The following is a 21,759-nucleotide window of genomic DNA, read 5'->3' as shown; positions in this document are numbered from 1 at the left end:
AGGTGACTTAGAGCATGCAGGAGGGGCAATGAATGTGATTTGAAGGAAACTATGGAGATGACACTTTTCCTTCAGTTTTCTCAAAGGAGCCTTGGCTCATTTTTGCACTGTGGTGTTTTGTAGAAATGTATCCAATACACTTACTGCTGTGAGCAATGTATCATGTTTTTGTTGGCATCAGGAGGCTGAAGCTAGGGAGCCAAATCGTGTGGCTGGGAAACACCAGTCACACTCACATGGGCCCAAATATCTGGAGGAGATGATGTGGGTGTAGCTTTGTTTGTGTATTTTTTGGAATGGTATGGGGGAAGGAGGGAATGAATAGAAAGAATGGCCGGAGGATCCTGGAAGAATCTGTGTGCTCATGGGAAGCAAAACTGCTTTTTTTTCATGTAGCATTAAATACTGTTTCCCATTTAACTGCTGTTGCAGGACTTTTTAACATCTGTAACAAGGGAGTTGAAGGTTTGCCTGGAATTATCTGAACCTCATGAATTTTTGAAGGATGTTATGATTCTACAGCTCCTGGGATTAGGAGGTTACATTGCAAATGGCTCCAAATCCTGTACTGGGAACTTAGTTTAGAAGCAGCAGAAACCTGGCTGGTCTTGATAACCTTATGAAAAAAAGTGAATTGGCCAATAATTGTTTTGACTCTGCAAATGCATAGTGAAGAAGCTTGATAGAGGTTTTAGGAATTGGAGTTAGTTACCTGAGAGGAGCACTTTGAGTACTGAAAGGAATTGGAAGTCCAACTGCATCCTAGTTCATTCATGTAGCAGCCAGGGTGATGAGAGGAAAGAAGTGCAGTCAGAAGACCCTTAATTTTTACTGTCAGTGAGTTCATTTATGACATCCCAACTCCAGACAGATCCCAGAAGACAGGTTGGATTCAACAACACCAATTTAGGCAAGGATTCAAGCCCTGTTCACTCTCCCTGGTGACAACGCCCATTGCACATCTGTCCCCAAACCTGCTGTGATCCTGGGCGGAATTCCCCACCTAGCAGTTGTCTGGTTTGATATTTTCCAGTACATGTTGTGAATGGTATGATTGAGCAGTGTATTAAAAGTCATTGACTCTGTGGTAATTTCACACTTTACTGCTGACAGGAATTATTTCATTTTTGTGTCTCTGAGTTCCCTGCTTGCTCACTCATGTAGAAAACTGGGCTGCAAGATGGAAAAGAAAGGATGTGCAGGGCAGCTTTGCCTTGTGGGGCCAACATTCAGCAGGCTGGCAGTAGCTGGTGGTGGTTGGGAAGGTAGGGAGCCAGGGAACTCCCTCTCTCCATGCCTCAAACTTTCAGTTTTTCTGTGAGAGAGTCAAAGTGCAGCTTTACCTCTTTTTCCCCCCTCTGCTGGGAAGTTTTGTTTCTGGAGTTGTTGTCGGGGCTTAAATGAAGTAGTTGCTTAGCACAAACAAATTGTAAACATCCTGTATAGGTGTGTTTCATGTGACCCTGATTCTGATAGGTTTTCCAAATATTTCAGGCAGGTCAGCTCCAAAACTAGCAATGGACTGAGACACAGAAATTGCTGACCTCACTTGAAACACATTTTCCCCCTTCATATCAGCAGCTTCATACCTACAGACTTTTTCTATTGAAATAGAAGAGTTGGATGGGTACAGCAGCAGTGTGTGTGGAGGGGGGGAAGGTCAAACAAACATTAGAGTAGTCACCTTTTAAGATTTCTATTATAAAAAACAGGTTTTTGAAGTGGTTTAGAGTGTAGCCACTGAATAATGCTTTGGGCTAAAATGTGTTAAACAAGGCTTTAAATAAAAACCACATTTTAAAGTGAGTTTTCCCTAGAAGAAAAATCGGTTGGACGATTTGAGAACATTGTAATCACAGTTTGTTGTCATTAGCACAATGAATAAATATAAAGTGAAAGGGTTAAAACCTGCCTTTGGGAAAGGTGTGGATAAGGTGTAACTGAGTGAGTCAGGTCTGTGCCCCTGTGATGAGAGGGACTTGGTTAAACCTCATGAGTGTGTTGCTACAAGTTGCACTCTCTGGACACAATGTGAATTTTTCTAGCTTTTTCTGCAAAGTTTTCTTCTTCCTCAGGTATTTCCTCTTCTCCCGAGTATCTCTAGCTATTTTTCCAAGCCCTGTGTGAAAGCTCTCTGGGGCAGGGCCCGCCTCCCAGTGCCTTGTCTTGCTCAGAACACTTATCTGACAAGTGATCCTTGGATAGGAAGGGTTTTGCTATCTGTGATCGCTTGTGGGTTGTGCTGTTTATTGTTTTGTGGTTTGGTTCTTTCCCCCTCTGTGTGTGTGTTCTCAAGAGTGGTGTTGCTGGTCCTGACAAAGGCAATAACCCAACTGGAAGTTGGGCAGCTTTATCAAAGATCTGTTTCAGTCATCTCACCTGAACAAAGATTTCACACTGTTCCAGGCAAAATGGTCTTTCTTAGACTGATGGGACTGAATTATTTCAGTCATTCATTACAATGCAGTTTTTCTGGAAAAATAAAAGACCACTGAAGATAAACAGAAACAATTATTAATACCTAACTAGACTTGTCTCGTTTAACTATGATTTTTCTTTTGTTTCTGATAATTATTTAATTATAATCACACAAATGTTGGTTGGAAGGGACCTATTAAATTCTCATCCATCTTTTCTGCCCCCGACCCCTCTCCTACCCCCTTTAAAAGTACAGGGCTCAGGCACCAAAAGCACCAAAGGATGGTGCCACAGTAGTCTGGGACATCCCAGGCAGACTGAGGATGAGCTTGTGTCTCCCTCTGTAGCACTCTGCCATTCCCAGTCTGGGGTGTTATGAAGATGACAATTAAGGAGTTGTTTGTAGTAGGATGGGATGAATATTGATCATAACAAACTAATGCTAATAATTTTTAGTCTTAGTCTAAAACAGGAAGATTTTGAGTGACTTAGTCCTTCAGTTCAGTGATATTCATTCATACTGCTGTGTCTCTGGACAAATTCTTGTGCTGTTTAATTAAAAATTTTGTCTCATTTTCTTTTTTAAAACTAGGAAAATATTTTTCCATTTGTTGTAGATCTGTATAATGAACGTTGTTGTTTTGAAAAGCAGAGAAAGTCTCCCTGTAGAGGCTGAATTTTAGAAGTTGGGAGTTTCACCTAAATAGAATGAAATGTTTCACAAAAACACAATAGTCTTCCTGTTATACTTAACAGATGTCTCAAGGCAAGTCATTTTATAAACCAACCAATGTGAGATGGATAAGTAGATAAATAATTGTTGCATACAAAACAGCTTCTGTTTCTTTTCCCTGAAGGGCTTCAGGCCTCTTATATCGGCTTATGCTATATTTCAACATGGACAAAAATAAGTCTGTCTTCTCTTTGAAACCTTTTCAAACCAGCCATCTGCTTTGCCACTCATATTCAGTTCTACACCAATATTTTTTCAGGGTAGGTGTAGCATGAGTTGGGATTTTTAACTCTTTCTGGTTCTATTTTTTTTTGTTGTTGTTGTTTTTGGTTTTTTTTTTTTAAAATTTTTTTTTTTAATTTTTTTAAGTTAAGGAGTATATTTAAAATTAATTTCTGGTAAAACTCAAAGCAGGTCAAATAAAGTGCTGTATAGTCCTGGCTATGTTAAAGTTATTATGTTGAGTACTAGCAACTGTATTCTTTCGTTTTATAGTTATTGGGTTTTAAATGCCAAGTAATTTGTGGAGGGGACAAGGGAGGGAAATAATATCTTAATTATTTTTTGTGCCCTAGTGCCCCTTGCAAAACAGACTTGTCAGCTGTAATTGTGAGGGTACAATGGCAAGAATTTGTATTCTATAAATATTGATGAAAAGACGTTTGAAGCTCATGAAAAATTTATTAGAAAATATGTTGAAAGATGTTTTGGCTGGCTGGCCAGCCACTGGTAACCATGCAGTGTCAGAGAGCAGCTGGTTTTGCTGGTAGGTGTTTATTGTAGGAGGGAAGATGCTGCTTTTCATGTACTAAAGGGCAGCTCTTGACACTGGAGCTGATGTAACAGATCCAGATTACACTGTTGCACTTTTCACTGTTTTACTTTTTTACACTTTTTAAACTTTTTTTTTTACTTTTTTTACTGTTTCCATTCTTGCAACAAAATGTCTTAAGTGTTTCCACTCTTGAAATGTGGACGAGTCAGTGTTGAGGAGGAGATGCTTAGGACCAGGACAATGTTCCTCATCAATGGCTGTGTATCAATGTTCTCTGGGACAAATTTGCTCTGGCCTTTTGAGGGTGCTGGAAGTTTGGATCTCTGATTGATGTCCTACAATATCCTTGGGTGACAAAGCAGAATAAGATGGACAGAGTCAACATGGTGTGAGCACATCTGACTGCTGAGAGGGTTGGAGCTGTGGTTTGGTTGCAGCCACAGCAGGAGAACAAGGGAAGGATAAACACTTTCACCATGAGCAGAACAGTGGGCTTTTAGGGTGACTGTGCAGGTGGCTGCTGAAAATTTCCCAAACATTGATGCAGAAACAGATTCTTTTTGATAGAAATGTTACTTCCTATGAAATAGCAAAATACACCAATTTTTGTAAACAGTTCTCAATAAAGGTAGGTATCTGCACATATTTAAAACATGCCTGCTTTTCCCCAGTGTGGTTTTAAATCTTAAGCTTCTTGTTTTACAGACCAGATTGTGACCAGTTGAACCTATTAAAGATAACTAAGAAAGAAGCAAAAAAACCCCAACAAACCCTGAAGGTTTCAAGCAGCAATAATTGCAAAACAGAGATCATCAGCTTATTGCTGGATTTATTTTTAGAGAAATATTCACAATGTTCAGGAGCCTAAAGGCAATTTGGCTTCTCCTCGTGCACCTGAAGGTGGCATCTGGGCATCCTGCTAGCACAGCATGGCTCATGTGCTATTTCTTTCTTGTGTCGTCATTGAAGAGTTTAGAGAGCTGCTGTGTGGATTTAAGTTGTAGGAAGTGCTGACATTCCCATGCAGCTGCTGTCATTGCAGAGCCCTGGGCTGATTGTGTGCCAGCATTTTCACATGATACTTCTTCTCTGCCCTAATACTCAAATATTAAAACTTCTTGTCAGTGGGCAACTGTAGGTTGGAAATTTGGTGGTCAGATTGCCATTAAATACTAAAGATTTAGACTAAAATAATGTTTTACTAAGGAGAGGTTGCTACAACCAAAAAGTGTTTGTCACAATATGAAATAGGAAAATGATGGCTTTGGAGAGGGAAAAACCCCAGAACATTTGGGATGGGTAGCTTGCTTCCAAAAACCAAGGAGCTGAACTTTGAATGGCTTGTTTGGGTTATGGCAGTGCCCAGAAGTTCCAGCTGGGATGAGATCAAGGCCACAGAGAGAAGTGCTGCCTGAAGCTATAGCATGGAGATACAGCAGGTGATGTGTAGGAGAAAGGAACCTTTATTCCCATTCTCCTGCTTCTTGCCAGTGGGAGACCTCCAGTACAGGGGCCCAGTGGTCTGCCCAGGAACTGTAGCAAAGTTCAAAAATTCAGTCAGGTCTTGATTCTGAAATTCTTAAAGCACAGACTCAGCTATCTTAGATCTTCCCTCTGAACTGAGGATTCAGGAGCCAAACAGAATTGAAATGTCATTCCTCTTGATGCTGCTTATTATTTGGAAAAGAGGAAAAATAAATAGAACACACTATTTTTAATTTTTTTTTTTTTTTTGCAGTTAAGTTTAGGAAGTTCTTGAACTTTATCTTGCTGAGCCCTTTTTTGTTGCAGTTTGAGGAAATTGAGTATTTTTTATAAGAGTAAGATGATATGGTGGTTTGGTACTCCTGGAAAGAGAATATTCCTATTCCCACCTGTACCCCTTTATTACTTCCCTGGTGCCCTCTCTGGCACTTGCCTGGCCCCTGTGTTGAGCCAGTTCAGGTTACTGGAGAACTTCTGTTGACACTGCAGAGCATCCAAGGGAGTTCTGGAATCAGAGCAGGGGAAAGAGTGAGGCTTGTGCTTGGGGAGAGGGGCAGAACTGCAGGAATGCCCCTCTTGGCAGTACTGGGCTGAATGGTAGAACTGAGCTGCATCCCACAGCTCTATCATTTTGGACCTTCCTGTTTCTTCTTATCTCCATTTCTTCTTGGCTTTGATTTCTTGATGTTTCCTTTGCTGCTCTCAGCTGGTGTGGCAGTCTGGCCTACTCTTGGTTTGGTTTGCCTAGAACCCTCCTAAATGCTCATTTCTGCCATGTTACCTGTGGGGAGGATGAAGGAAGGGGTATGATGTTCTCCAGACTGAGATGTGTGTTATCCTGATGAGTAACAGCAGGCTTCGTGCTGCTTCCTTCTCCTCCTCTCTAGAGGCCTCTCTAGAGGTGCAAATGACTTGGCAGTGGTGCCTGTGCCCAGGGTTAGCTTGGCCCTGGTTGCCTAAAATCCTGGGAAGAGAGAGCTGAACCAAAACCTCCCAAGTCCCATGCTGGTGTTTGCACAAGAACCTCCTTCCCCTCCGTGGGGTCTGACGTAGCTCAGTCGCTGTGTGATTGTTTCTTGCGAAGGATTTATCAATGGCAGCACAAATTTCTCTACTGCTCTCGTAGCCACATGACAGAGCTCTTGCAGGCTTTGAGTGCTCTGAGTGTTCAGAAGCTTTAAGGCCATGGGCATGAGCCCAGCATCCCCTCTGGATGGAGATCACCAAGAGACTTCCCAGTGATAATGGTGGTTCGTTGGAATTCACTTGACCCACAAGTGAACCAGTGACCTAGAGGTGAAGGGCTCAGGCATTGTATCAAATTACAAATCATCCAAACCATCTCCATCTTTCAAGCTGTTGATTATAGAAACTGTTCAATTTCTTGAGATATCGTCTGTGCCATGTGTAGATAATTGGGAATGTTGTGCTAAACTGTGGAGCTTGCTGGCCGACCCTGCTTGCTCATAATTACATGAGATATAGTCTGTCACTATTGAGAGACATCAAAAGAATGTCAGCTGACCTATTAATCTGCAAGCATCTGCAGATTCCTCATGATAAAGGTAACTGTATGTTGGAGCCTTTTAAGTTATCAAGCAGTGTGAATTTTTTTTTGTGTACCTGAGAATTCAAACAATCACTGGAGTCTTTGTGCATTAGAAATTCCCTGTGAAATGGAGCAGTGACTTAATTTCTAACCTTGTCTTCATATGCTCATGTTTGGTCTCATTTAATTTTACAGGAATCACAGTGTTCTTAGCTATAACTGCTACTTGAAAAGGTCAATATTTTATGAATAGTATGATGATTATTCACACATATCATTGCCAGTGTCACAAAATGGGATGCAAAATTCAAATTTTAGTCCCCTACAGATGTGTAAACCTACAAAAACTCTGCTGGCTTTTGTTGAAGTGCAGTGACTTAGCAGATTGTCTTTATAGGGCATGTTTAAATAAGTTCTGTTACTGCAGTGTTTATATTTGGCTAGAAGGGATAGAGAGCATAAGAATAGTGTTTCTTTGTCATAGTCATGCATGCTGACCTAATACTTTTGCTTTCTGTCTTTATAATATTTATGCAGTATTTAACTTGACCAACAATGTGGACTTGGAGAACACCAAAAAGAAAATGGAGCTGTATCAAAAGGATAACAAAGAAGTCATTCAGAAGAATAAGTTAAAACTGGTTAGTTAATTTCTCTCCCCTACAATTTTTATTCATTTGTTAAAGAATTAAAGGATTTGTGGAGTACTTTCTTAAAACAAATCAAAGCTGAAAGCACTATGTGGAGTTCTTTGTATTTAAATGTTGAAGCTGATAGTTGAAATGCAGTAATGCTTTATTTTGGGAAGGGCTTGAGAAGAGGGGCAGGCAGTAGAGCCTGTGTCTAATACATCACCACGGCATGTGTGCTGGCAGTGTCGTTGGACAATATCCAGGAGAGATGAAGTTCATTCCTACACAGGACAATCGTTTCTTTCTCATCTGAAGGAAAAAAGGAATCCAGACTCAGACATTATGAAGCTCCCAGGAGAGAGTTGTAAAATTGAGGCAAAGCCCAGGCCTGGTTTATGCAAAATTCAAAATGAAAGATGTTGAAACAAACATTCAAATTTTTGTTCAAGAGCTGATAGCAGTAACATCAGGGATATTGTATATATGATCTGTATGCAAAACACAGGGTTCTTTGAAGATTCATTCATTAAATTATGGCTCACATATCATTTTGTTCTTTAAAAATAAACTTGCATGCATTTATTCCTGTAAGAAAAGTTTAATCTGTTAAATATTTTTTCAGCATAAAAATACACATTGTTATCAGTTCTTGAAGGAAAATGTCTGCCCAGAGTGTGACATAACAAGGGTTTGTGTTTGTAATCCAGTTGCACTAAGGACTTGCTTTCAAATCAGTAGGGGTGAAATCCTCACTCCCCTGAAGTCTGTGGCAAAACTCCGAGTGATTTCTTTAGCTCTAGGATTTCACAGGAGGAGATTGGAATCTGAAAAATGTTTGTTTGAACCTCTTCCTTTTAAAGGCAAGGAAATTTCCCTAGGGGTCCATCTCTGATCTGTTATCCTGTCTCTGACACTGTGCAATATCCTCTGCTTCAGAGCTTGAAGAGACCTGCCAAAGCTTTGGCTGCATGTCTTATTTTACAATGGAGCTGCAACCTCTGGGGTCACAGTGAGAACAGCTCTGCCTGCAGCCCACCTTCCCTTCAAGGAAGTGGCTCTGACAGCCTGTGCAGGGGCTGTGTGATGCTGTCAAGCAGCTCTCTAATACCCTGTACCCACTCAAGCCCCCAGGACTTCTGTTTGCTGTGCTCCACAGTCCTGCTGTGCTGGAGGCTGGCTGCTGGAAGCTGGGCAAGCCTGTGTGAATCCAAACTCACTGGAGAGCTGGAAACATTTCTCATTTTTTTTCCTTTTTAACATTTGAAACATTCATAATTTATTTTTCAACAATTGAAACATAATAATAGACTTTACAGAGTGGTTATTACAAAAACTGCATGATCTTGCCCATAAATTTATTCCTCTCCTAAAAGGAGAAGGGTTGCTTTTCCTCTCCAGCTCTTCTTAGCAAGTTTTGGAACATCTTTACTCCATGTGTGGTAAAAGGTGTCCTACTTTCTTTTGTAAACTTCTTATGGCTGGTCATTGTCCCTACATTCTTGACTTAAATTTTTCTGTCCACTGTAATAGGTTGCTTCTGAGGGATATAGATATCTTCTGTCCCTCTTGTTGTTTTTGTTACCCTTTGCCTGCTCCAGTTAGAATTTGTGTTTGGCAAGCAGAAGGGGCCAGAATTGAATGCAGAGATCTTAATGCCTCTTGTAAAGAAACTCTGTTTTCCCATCTCTGCTGGAAATACATTGATTCTAAGACTGTTCTTCTCTTGCAGTTTAGAAAAAAAAAGTGAAGATCCTGGTGTTCTTATAGTTATAAATTGTTTTTTTATGCATAGATATTTATACACACTTTTTATTTATAAAACCTTGCACCCTGAGCGAACTACAGCTTTTCCAGTGTTTCTCCCTTAAATATTTGCAATTCTGCAGTCATAGGGTAACTTGTTGCTTCCTACTTTATCATTAGATGTTTAATTTCACTTGCTACTTTGTGCAATCTTGAAATAGTTTTATCTGAATTCTGTGATGTGATTGTGCATGTTTTCTTGCTTATCTTTTCCTGAATGTGGTGAAACGTGATTTTACTTTCTATTTACTTGTTCACTTGTAGGCTTGACTTTACTCCAGGCTTCACTGTCATCATCTTTTCCTTCACATATTAGGACTGTGTTTAGATTATCTTTAGTCTGGACACAACCCTTGCTGCCTATTGAACTAATTTCTTCTATTTTACTGTTCTGTTTGGTCTTCCTTTCAGAAAGAACTTGATCTGGCACATGGTAATTCTTCCATTTTCCTGTAGTCTGCTCTGTTTTAGGTTTGTTTATTAGTTTACTTATTTCAGACTATAATTTTTCTGGGCTATTTCTTCAGACTAGGTCTGTCAGCACTTCCCTTCAAGTTTTCTTCTGTTTCAGTGCAAATTCCAGGCAGTCTTTAGAGATAAATGTGGAAGAGCCTTGGAATGTCTCAAAGTACCCTGGGCTCCTCAGTTCTGTTGACTGAACTAACTAAATCCCTTAATTCTCAGACATAACCTCAGTTAGATGTTTGGGGATTTTCTTGTTTGTTTTTTTCCTTTCATTAAATGCAAAGAGAGCCCAGTTCCAGGTGGTTGCTGGTTGGTGACCAGTTTTTTATCAGTATCACTCCACCAGTTACAAAATGGAAGCAGCTTCTGTTGGCTCAGTGGCAGGTGATGAGATCTGTCAGCTCTTGCATCCAGGGGCAACTGGGCCTCACTGGGACCCACTGGCTTGATCTATCTGGTAAAGAGACTTTTTTTTTTTTGCATATTCTGGCTTTTATTAGGTAGCTGTGCTTTATGATATAACTTTATGATTAGAACAAACTTTACTATGGTCTTGGCCTCAATGATCACAGAATCACAGAATAAGCTGAGTTGGAAGGGACCCACAAGGATCAAAACACTCCTTGAACTCTGTCAGGCTTGGTGCACATATATCCTATATATTCTCTATATGTCCTATATATATATTTATATATATACAACCTAAACCTCCCCTGGCACAATGTTGGGTCATTCCCTCGAGTCTTGTCACTGGGCACCACAGAGAAGAGATCAGTGTTTTCCCCTATGATGTTCTGCTGAAACTCCTTTCATCAATAAATTATCCATTTAAGTTTATAAAATTTTAATTATCTTGCCATTTTTACTGCATCTCCCTTTGCTTTATTATATTTGATGGAGAAATTTTGGAAAATGTTTCCTGCATGTTTTTCCTTGTACCTTCTTGCAACCAAACTGACATTTTTGATCCTCCTTCTTTATAGAATAGTTTAATCCTCTTATTTTCCTCTGTCTCTTGAGCCCTCTTCTGTTTTTTTTTTAATTCTTTCACTGTGGTTTTCAAATACAGATTACCTAATAGTTTGCAGGTTAAAAAAAGACTTGCCAAGAAATAGATTTCTAACAAAAACTTGTCATTTTGTATTAGTAGTCTTCCTTTTCATCTCATGTCACACAACTCAGGTTAAAGGAAGAATTCCTTATTTTCTGAAAACATGACATTTTCACAGTTAATGCTTAAAATACTTAAAGTTATAGGCTTCTCTATTAATATTCACATATTTTTAATTTCTCATTTTTCCTCTACAGCACTAATAAACAGTGTGCTTTGCAAAGATGCAGCTGATGAGTGGCATGATCAGGAACAGTATTGTGGGATTGGTTTTGCTCACCCTACTTACACCACTAAGTTATTGGATGTGTGGGAGCTGAGAGGGGCTCACTTCAGAGTGAAAGTGTAGAGAAAACCCATTCCCTAACATTTGATGAGTCAGATCCAGACTCCAGTGAGCAGCAAGTTAAAAATCTTAACTTCACACTGAACAATGAGGAGGTAGAATGATCATCCGTAATCACCATAAAATTCTGCTTTAAAAGACACTAAAAATTCTGCTTTAAAAGACACTAAAAATTCTTCTTTCCCTTTGCATGGCCTGCCTGGGGTCCCCTGGGGGGCAGTGGAGCTGTGGGGCTGCTGTGAGCTGATTTCTGATTTCCCTTTCAGACGCGGGAGCAGGAAGAGCTGGAGGAGGCTCTGGAGGTAGAGCGGCAGGAAAGCGAACAAAGGCGGCTCTTCATACAGAAGGAAGAACAGCTACAACAGATGATAAAAAGGAAGAATAAACAGGCACTCCTGGATGACCTGGTGAGTAACAAAACCAGAGGCTTTGAATGCTCAGTAGCATTGACATTCATCTCTATCACTGCTAACTACGTGAAATTAACAGATCTGTCCCTGTTTCCCTGTTTTGTGTGTTTTATGTTTTCATTTTCTCACCTGTTATTTATTTCAATGTTACAAACCACTCTGGTTTTGGTAAGCTAGGGGCTGGAATAAGAATGCTTCTGGGATTTGTAGGCGTGATTGGACTCTACCACTGTTGGCTTGTTAAGCAGTTCTGAGTAGTGGCTGAAATGGGCTGGTGTGTGGAAGTGAAGAGGTCATCAGGAGGTGCTTCTAGACTCAGTCATCTCTGCAGTGAAGATGGTGGAGAGCAGGGGACAGGAACCTCATGAGTTATCCAAGCATTGGTCAGACCTTTCTCATTCAGAGCATGACTGGTGGTGCCTTTGTATGCAAAAACTACTACAACAAAAAGTTTACTTGCCTTGAGTGTGTTGTGTTCTCTTACTGGAATTTCCCCTGTACAAGTTGCTCCTTTTGAAGTGAATGAAGCTTGTACAGACAAACAGGAAAACTCAGACTACTTTTGTAAATCGTGGTAATCTCGATTAATTTACTGTTTCTGTATCTGAAGTGCAGTAATGTGTGGGCATAGAGAAACTCATTAAATGTGTTACTTAAATAGGGTTCACATCTCAATTTTTTCAATACAAGTATGGGTACAGACATGCATACACACACATTCACAGGTTTAACACCCATGAGGACAGTGTGTACACACAGTCTGTGTAACCTTGAGGGAAACTAGAAAAGCAAAGTACATATGCATACATATATGTGTTCAGCTGTGTCAGTGTGGTTTAAAGCTGCTTGGCATATCTAAATCATATTTTCTGTCTTATAACAGTGCATCTCACACTAATACACTGTTAATTTCTGCTTTGTAGTCTCAGTTCTTATTCAGATGCTTTTCTACTTTTCCTGGAAAGGTAGTGTTCCTCTTTGGGCCAGTGCAGAAGGCACTGACATGGAGAGGGGATCTAAGTGAAGTTTAGGAGTTTCAGGGCCTCCTGAAGAGATGCCTTTCTTCAAGCCAGGATTCCTGGCAACCTGTTATTGGTTTTCCTTTTGTAGACAAAAGCAGAGATGAGCAGAAAGGTTCTTTAAAAAAAAGTTAAGCCTGTATCCATCCAGCAGTCTATTTTCACTTTAAAGGTAAATGTGTTCACCCAGTTTATCCACCCAATTAGGAATGGTGGATAAATTAATAAAAACTGCATTGCGAATTTGAATTTAATACCTCAGAATATGGTTTTTGAGTTTCTGGCTTTTGAAAACCCTGCTCTAAGACACACTCCTAACTGAATAGAGTTGTTTCTAATACAGCATTTGGTTTTACTGGAAACCTTCACCAGGTGGCTTGCAGAAAGAATAGCTATAAATAAGCCTTAAAACATGACTAAAATAAGTAGTTTTAACTGTGATTGCATATGTATTGCTATTAAAACATATCTTAATATTCTAAAAACAACATAAAGGTGATTTTTAAAGGCTGAGGGAGGAAACTGGACAGTTTCAAGTTGTGTCTCTGTTTCTGAAGGGGCAGTGTCAACTTAAATTTGAGCCAAAACTTGTTTTGTAATAAAGGTTTATAAAACCAGCACTGAAGTGTTTGTATAATGACTTACAAAGTCTCTGGAAAACCAGGGGTTGTTAAACAAATAAACATTTCCTATGGTCTCTAAAATCCCTCTAATGCTGTGCTGCAAATCTGAAAATGAAACTGATCATGAGCAAGAGCCAAGCATAAGCAGCAGCAGTGTAAAGAATTAACTTTAAAAAAATAATCTTATATCTGTTGTTGCTGCTTCAGTACTACACCAAAAAGGATTAATTTCTGGCTACAGAGATACCAGTTGTAACCACCACTGAGTCTGCAGGATTGTGAGAGCAGAGGAGGGTGGAAACCTGACAATGGTTTTGAATCTTCTCCTTTGGACAGATCACCTGGTGTGGTCATCCTACAGCCCAGACCTAATGGATCTTGGTATTTTTTTTTTTTTCCAGGTTTTCCTTGGCCACTGGGCAGCAAGAAAAAATTTAAGACACATTTTTTGTGTTGTACAAGTGGAGATGTTGGGTATTTTCCTTGTCAAGAAATGAATTTTACCTTTGGTGATGAAATCTTAGGCAGCTGCAAATCTCATAGAATCATAGAAATGCATGGGTTAGAAGGGTCCTTGGAGACCATCCAATGCCAACCCCCTGCCATGGGGAGAGAAAACTTCCACTAGAGCAGATTGCTCAAAGCCCCATCCAACCTGGCCTTGAACATTCACAGTGTTGGGGCATCCACAGCTTCTCTGTGCAACCTGTGCCAGAGCTTCACCACCCTTGGTAAAGAACTTGTCCACTGTCTAATCTAAACCTGCCCTCTGTCAGCTTGAAGCCTTCCCCCTTGTCCTGCCACTCCAGGCTGTTGTAAATAGTCTCTCTCCATCTTTTTCCAGCTCCCTTCAGGTACTGGAAAGCCACAATTAGGTCACCCCAAAGCCTTCTCTTTTCTAGGCTGAGCAATCCCAATGCCCTCATCCTTATGGAAAGAGGTGCTCCTTCCCCCTCATCATCTTGGTGGTCTAAGTCATTATATGTGTTACTTATGGTGGTTTCACGTGGAGTAAAGGTCTCAGTTGTGTACAAGAGTGCTTGAGAATATACTGTACCATCCTCAAAGAGCTGATAATTTAGGTAATCCAGAGGCACAGAAATGTTTGGTGTTTAAAATGCTGTGCAGTGGGCCCTGGCTTCTGGCCAGCCTGGGGAGTGCAGGGACTCATGCAGGAAGGGCTGGACCTTGGGGCCAAGGCTCCATGAACCCATCCCTGGCTGGGAACAGGGAGGAGAAGGCCAGTGTGAAGTGCTGGAGAGGTCAGGAGGTCTTCAGGGGGGACACAGGCTCTGCAGGCCACTGGAAAAGCAGTTTGGTCCTTTTGGCCTCCCAGTACTAATTAGGCAATTTCTATGTTACCTTCATTGTAGGCCACCTCTTTTACAATAAAAACTCTCAATTTTAAAGGAAAATACCCTGTTGTAATTAAGACTTGCAGTCTCAAATGCACTTTACGCATCACTGGAAGAGCTATATGAGTGTTTTATTTTGGGCTGTTGTTTGGGGATTTTTTTAAACCTTCATCAGTCTTGGATAATCCAGTCTGAGTAAAATATCAAAGCATTTTTTTATGTACTGTACAAGCTCCCTCACATGTATACAGAGGATTCTAAGATGATCTCTTCGATGTCTTGTGTGCCATGGCACTTGTACTCTCCTCTTCAACAGCCCATACTTCCCAGGCATGAGCACAATGGGATTGCAGCACATGGCAGAGGAGCAGGTTTTCCCTGGACTGTGGCATAGCTTGGAGTCAGGCAAAGGCATTAAAGACGTCATATCCACACTTTTACCAGGACCTCAAGGGTTTTGAGACAAATCTTCCAGAAATTGTTGCGTACAACCAGCTTTGTTCATAGTGTAGACAGTTTGTTTTCCCATACAGAAAATTGCTGGTATGGATAAACACAGGGTTGGAACTTCCACGTGTGTTAATAGTTAACAGAAGGGTTCTGTGCATATTCAAAAGGACAAACAATCAGGATGTGGTGCCTTGCTGGCACAGTGTGGGTTTCCCACAGTTGTGTAATCTGGTTACTGATCATTGTGTGAGCTCTTGAGAAGTTGGTTAAAAATTGGCTTCCTTGAATCATTTTATTAGAAATGCAGTGAGCATTTAAGGAATATGAACAACAAAATGAACAAGAGAATGCTTTCCACTCTTCCCTTCTCCCCCAATGTGTTAAATCTGGTGATTGAAAGAATTCAACATCCTTAACCTCTGCTGACAGCTGGCAGCACATGCTGCTGCTTGCTGGTTAGAGATGTACAGCACTTGAAAGAAGCAGACTCTAAAACTAGTGCATTTGTAGTCCAGATTTTCTCCCAGTTGTACAGAAATTAGATGTCTCTACAATTTAGGTTTTTCCCTTCCTCCCAGCTGATCACGGAAATGCAAGTAGGAACCTGTGCCTTACTTGTTGTATTCGTGATTCTGGACCAGATCTTGTCGTGTGAGATTATTCTGCTTTTGTCTTGCGTTTTAGTGGTAAGACAAAGGGAATGTAATAAAATATAGAGAGGAAAAAAGATGGAGAGTGATATGAAAAGTCAGTGTACAACGTAACTATTCTTCATGATCACTTCATAGGATTTTTCTAGGTACCATGAAAACAATAAGGCATCTTATGGCATTAGAAACATCCAACTTCTTGCCTTGAACTGAATAATTTAAAAAATCACAGTCCTGTTAATAAAATCTGTGGTTTTGTGGGTAACAAATATAGTTCATGGTTCAGTATTTGCTTGGCTTTTTGAAACAGGAGTAAATGTTACATGTGAGGGTCTTCAGAATAAAATACTGTGCTAGAGCAGTCCAGGAAGAATCTGTCTGCACTTCTTCCCTGCTCTCAACTTCATGGTAATTACAGCCAGGAATTCTCAAGGATTCCTGTGTGCATGTAGATAGTAACATTAGTCTCTTAGAAAATTACTTCGCCAATAATTTTCTGACTCTCTCAAAAATACACTTACATATATGTATGTTAATAATCATTCTGTTTTGACAGTTTAAGTAATTCTTTTGCTTAACTACTCATTTTACTACTTTTTATATATACATACATACATATACATATATATATATATATATATATATATATTTAAAAATTGGCTGGGTTCCCTAAAAATAAGTTGCTGAAGGAGAAAATAAATATGCTGTTGGTCGCAGTTACAATAGTTCCATTGTGCAGAGCAGAGCAAGGATCATTTCCAAACGGCCTCAGGTGAAATCTAATGGGAAACAATTTCAAACTGGTCTGAGTTCATTGGTAGAAAGAATGTGTCTTAGATAAACATCTGATCCAAGTTATACTACTCAGTATTATTCTTTCTCTGATTAAGTTCTAATTTTTTTTTTATTTTAATAAATATTCTTGTATTGGCCAGTTGGAATAAGGAGCCTGTTATATTGTCTTTAATGTGGATTCTATAAAAATGGTTGTTTGCAGGTTACTCTGATTTATGGGGTTGCTGCAGCTTTTTCTTATTACAGAAAATGATTGTTTTCTGTAAATGTTTCTGAGGGAGAGGATACTTGGCATTCTGCTGTTCTAGTGATGGCCTTGCAGTTACAGCTTGCAGTTTGGAAGAATATCAGTGTTAATTAATACTTGTTTTGGACTCAAATTTATTCCTCATATGTTTACAGGAAAGCTCTGATCTTCCTGCCTCTCTGCTCTTAGCTCAGCATAAGGACAGATCTACTCAGCTAGAAATGCAGCTGGAAAAACCCAAACCTGTCAAACCAGTCACGTTTTCCACTGGCATCAAAATGGTAAGATTTGCTTGTTTGTATTTTTTTAATGCATTTTAGAAGATCAAGGATTTCCTCATATGAAATTCAGAGGTCATTTAAACCTGAGTTGCATGTTATGTGAAATAGACTTTTCTCTTCCAATTAAATAAGTAATTAGGAATTAATTGAAGAATTTCATCATCCTGCTAGGTGGAATATTATGATGAGCCACCCAGAAGGATCATCACAAATATATGGAACATATTGCTCAGTTGTCAAAAAACAAACTATCCCTCTCTCCCTGTGAAGCTGTGGTGTCCTTGAATTATTTTTCTCGTTTGTGTACCAATTCTGAAATTTGAAATTTTGCAAGTTCAAAAATTATCTGCACTTTCTTCAAATTTATTTTGAGCACTGGAGTAATCTGTGAGTATGAGACAGACAATCTAGAAAATGATGCCAAGGTTAAGGAGTTGTTAAAGATTTTCATTGCTATTTGGCTCTAGAAAGCAGCAGGTATTTTTGCAAATGTGTCACCATTGGGGTGGCAGCCGAAGATCTCTCAGCATTCCTGTTCTGTGTCATGACATGGTACAAGTACACACCAGCCTGTGCACATAGATGTAAAGCTGGGGGTGGGAGCATGAGTGGCTGGTCTTTTCTGCACCTTACTGGTTTTCTGCTTGGTATTGTTTTAAATCTGTACTTTTTTAGGTTATGTATTTTAGAATTAATAATGGTAAACTGAATGTCTTGAAAATAACCAATACTCTACTTTCCTCGACAAATGAAGAAGCCAGCAAAGCAAAAATCTGTGCATCAAGCTAGTTTCCTATCAGTAATTGATTTATTTTTGCCATGCATATTTGTGCTGTGTTCATTATCTCTCGAAGTATTCACGGTGTGGAAGCATTTGCAGCTTATTTTTCCAAAAGCAGTGCAAGTTTTTGCAAAGCTGTGTGGATTGTTTTCTTGTTTTCCCATGGTGTAAATTTATCTTCTTCCTACTTCTTTTAAAATATAACAGTGTGGGGGAGATATTTTCTATCTGACAATCTGTGTAGAAAAGCCAGTGGACAGAAAATGCCTGTTGTTCTGTTTAAAAAAATACTTTCTCTGAATGCCTTTTTCTCTTTCTTAAAATATTTGTCAAAATTTTTTAAAGCTGTGGCCTTTCTGTGGGAAAAGGAAGATTGGCTTATGTAAGTGATGAGGACAGTGGAAGTATTTCTAATTCATGTAAAAATTAATATTAAATGCAGATGTGGAAGTGGACATTTGAGATCTGCAGCCCTAAGTAAAGTTCATCCAGGAATGGTGAAAGACTTGGGTGAAGAGATTTCCAGCAGCAGGACATTTAAATCCTAATGTTTGGAATAATAGGGGACATGCCAGATAACTAATTGCTCATTCATCAGTGTTCAGAAAATGTGAATAGATACATAATTTAATTTGTTCAATCCCAGGAAACAAAAAATACCTCACCTTGACTGACCTTAGTCCTAAATTGAAAAAAAAACCAATTTAACTGGACTTATTTTTATTAATGTTTTTAAACGGTAAAGTTAAGGATAGAAGCATTTGGAGTTGGTGGCTACTATTTATGGAAAATGGATTGCACCAAAATTTTACACCAACAAAATTGCAGGTTTTGTTTAGAAAGATGAATGTTTCCTTATTTCCTTTACAGGTGCTTGATTTATTTATTACATGACATTATTAAAAAAAAAAAAAATAGAAATTATATTACACAACAAAACCAATATTGATACTCTGCACAATAAATGAATTAACTGTCTAACTTTGTAATTTTTGAAGAAGTTGGTTCCACAGCCTGGGAATATTTCTGTGGGTGTTCTGCTAGGAGGCAGCTCAGTGCTTGGAAGCAGATGTTGAATTTCTGTGGATGACGTGCAAATTGGCAGTTTACAGGGTCGCTTTGACAAACTGGCCTCATTTGAATGAAATGTGTTTTAATAGGGCTAAATGCAAAATGAGCAATAGAGGAGTAAATAACAGGCTCTGGGAAGAGGATTTGGAAGTTTAGCTAAGAAAGTAAACCAGTTTGACCCTTAGCCACAGCATGTGTGGGGGGGCCTTGGGTATGTGAGTAGTGCAGCAATAAATAGGAAAGGACTTCTCCTTCTGAATGCAATATTGGGAAGAGTCGTGGACTGCAGAGTTCTGCTGGCTGCATTTTGAGTGCAAAAAACAGAAAGTAGGGAAAGAGGAGCCACAAAAGTCCACTCAGAGGCAGAAAGATCTGCTCTGTGTGCTGCATTCTGCCTCTGGTTTAGGAGATGGTTAAGGTATGACTCAATTTAGCACAGAACATGCCAAATCTGAGCAGCACAGCATTTAATGTAGCAAGAACCAGTAACCTTAGTTAAACAAATACCATCTAAGTAGGAACTGAAGGAATGAATAAGAACTAAAGTTCACACAATGTTCTGCTGGTTAATTGGCCTCACTGTTAAAACTGGCTCTGGAATGTAACGAAATATCAAATTCTTGATGTTTTCAGATTAGGATTGGGGTGCAGTCTTGGAAAGTTACTGTAGTTATCAAATGCAAATTTGCTGGCTTTGGAGCAGGGTTAGTTTTGTGAGAAGCAGTTCTGCTCATTGCACATGATCCATGAAGGTGTGTTCTGGTGTCAGTGTAAGGTGAATTCCCACCTGGCACTCACCTTAGGACATGCTTGTTTGCCAGGCTGAGTGTTTTTCTAAGAACCTGAGATGCTCAGTCCGCTCATTTTGCGTAGGTGTCCACGTGAAGTGGGTGGAGTTTTTGTTGTGCTCTTTGTAGCTGCTTTGGCTTTGTTTCCCTCTAAACCATGGGGTTCACACCACTCCTATTGGTGGGGGTAGCTGTAGGGGAGTATTGAGAATTTCGTAAGAAATACAATTCTAATTAATTAACTAATTAACTGTGGCACAACAGTTCTGCAAATTCAGTACATTTCTGTGAAAAATCTACATTGTGCCCACTGTCAGAGGCTTAGCAGTGCACATTTAGGGAATTACTATGTATGTCCTTCCCCATGCCTTTTATTTTTTCCTAATAGTTTGGCCACTGGCCTTTTCTCATGGGTGTTTTCCTCTAATTTTGTTTCAAAAGAAGGGAAGCCAGATAGAGCTAGCTGAGATGCTGGCTGATCTGGAGCTGGTGTTTACACAAAGGCTATGAAAACATGCCACTTGTGGCAATCCACTGGGGTTTTTTTCTGCTTGAACATGAGTGTTTTTCCTTGGTCAGAGATGTTCTTCTGCCTGACTGCTAATCAGACATGTTTCTTGGTGTCTGAGTTGGGAGCATGTCCATTCTAGTCTCCTGGGCAATGCTCAAGGAAGTTGGCTCATTTAAGGTGTCATATTAGTGCTGTGAGTTCCTCTGCTTGCAGGGGGAGGAGGGAATGTCTTTCACTTGTAAGCTAAGCAAGAGCATCCCCTATAGCATGACACAGACAATTAGCTTATGGGGACAGGGTCTCCTTTACTTTTCCTCTCCTGAAATTCTTTTATTCCTCCTTTCAAGTGGAAGCAGTTTTTCCTCTGTAGTCTGCTCTTTAACTTTGTCAGTGAATTCTATCCTCTGTGCACGAAGCTTACATTCCAAATCAATCCATTTGATTTACCTCTTTGGGTGGGGGGAGACAGTGCTGCCAGGCTTTTTTCCTTAGCATGCTCTTCATACTAAGAAACATGCTTTCAGCACATCTGAATATTTAGAAAAGTCTTACTAAATCTAATATCAAATCAGGATAAAGCCACAAAAGAAACTCTAGCAATCTTAATTGCTGCAGTAGTGCTAAAAATGAGATTTCCTGTCAATTGTGGTACCTGAGACTTCAGTAGCTGTCAAAAAGACCAGAGTTTGTCAGAAATTAGTGATGTTTCCAGCATTTGTAGGGTTTGCCAGGAGGTGTAAAACAAATCTAAGGTCTGGTAAGAGAACCATTTTTCGGTTTCTTGGTGAATGAAATGGTCATTTCTGGTTGTCAGGTATCTTTAATGTGGAGCTCATTTTAAGGTATAAAAGAGATGCTCAGATGTATTGCAGAGAAATGGCAGTTTACAAATGCAACAGGAATTAATTGTGTTACATGAATTTTGTTTCCTTCTTATGTCTCTGGTGTTTACAGAACTGTAGAAGGCTTTCCTAGGTCTGTGCTTTACCTCACCATTGTGGTTAAAAATTCATAGAAGCATGGATGTATTTAACTCTTTTTCAATTTGTTGAACTGGGAACATGGAATCTTTGAGTCTGTGGCCCAGCTGTTTCCATGTTTGTAGAAAATTGAAGTGCCTTGGTCTGACTCAGCTCATGCAATCTCCAGCACATTTCAGGCTGTGTGTCTGTCCCTTTTCTGTTCCTTCCAACTCTGTAATGTTTCTTTTCTCCCTTCCTCCAGCTTCCCAGGACACTTAGCCTCCAGTGATGGTATTCTTGGAGTAATCTCATGCAGTTAAAAACTCAATTACCTCTAATTGTATAGCCCAAAAATGCTGGAAAACAACATAGGTGTCCCCCAGCTTGCTTCTGCTTGGGAGAGTTTGCCTTGCATTTTATACCCAGATACCTCAGAATTAATGTAATGCATCAATGACCTTCCAATTCATAACATCATTTTTATTTTATTACTTAATAG

The 21,759-nt window shown here is 39.7% G+C and overlaps 1 protein-coding gene across 1 annotated transcript in view; it reads left to right on the top strand.

Annotated features, from left to right (window-relative positions):
• MNAT1 (MNAT1 component of CDK activating kinase) overlaps window positions 1-21,759 on the top strand; it is a 116,886-nt gene that overhangs the window by 36,509 nt on the left and 58,618 nt on the right. The window contains exons 4-6 of the mRNA XM_058831107.1: window positions 7,498-7,601; window positions 11,584-11,724; window positions 17,022-17,147. Of these exons, the coding sequence (XP_058687090.1) occupies window positions 7,498-7,601; window positions 11,584-11,724; window positions 17,022-17,147 (371 nt within the window). The remainder of the gene's footprint in view (window positions 1-7,497; window positions 7,602-11,583; window positions 11,725-17,021; window positions 17,148-21,759) is intronic.

This window comes from Poecile atricapillus, chromosome 1 (genome assembly GCF_030490865.1).
Source record: "Poecile atricapillus isolate bPoeAtr1 chromosome 1, bPoeAtr1.hap1, whole genome shotgun sequence".
Taxonomy (NCBI): Eukaryota; Metazoa; Chordata; class Aves; order Passeriformes; family Paridae; genus Poecile; species Poecile atricapillus.
This window is presented reverse-complemented; position numbering and strand designations above follow the sequence as displayed.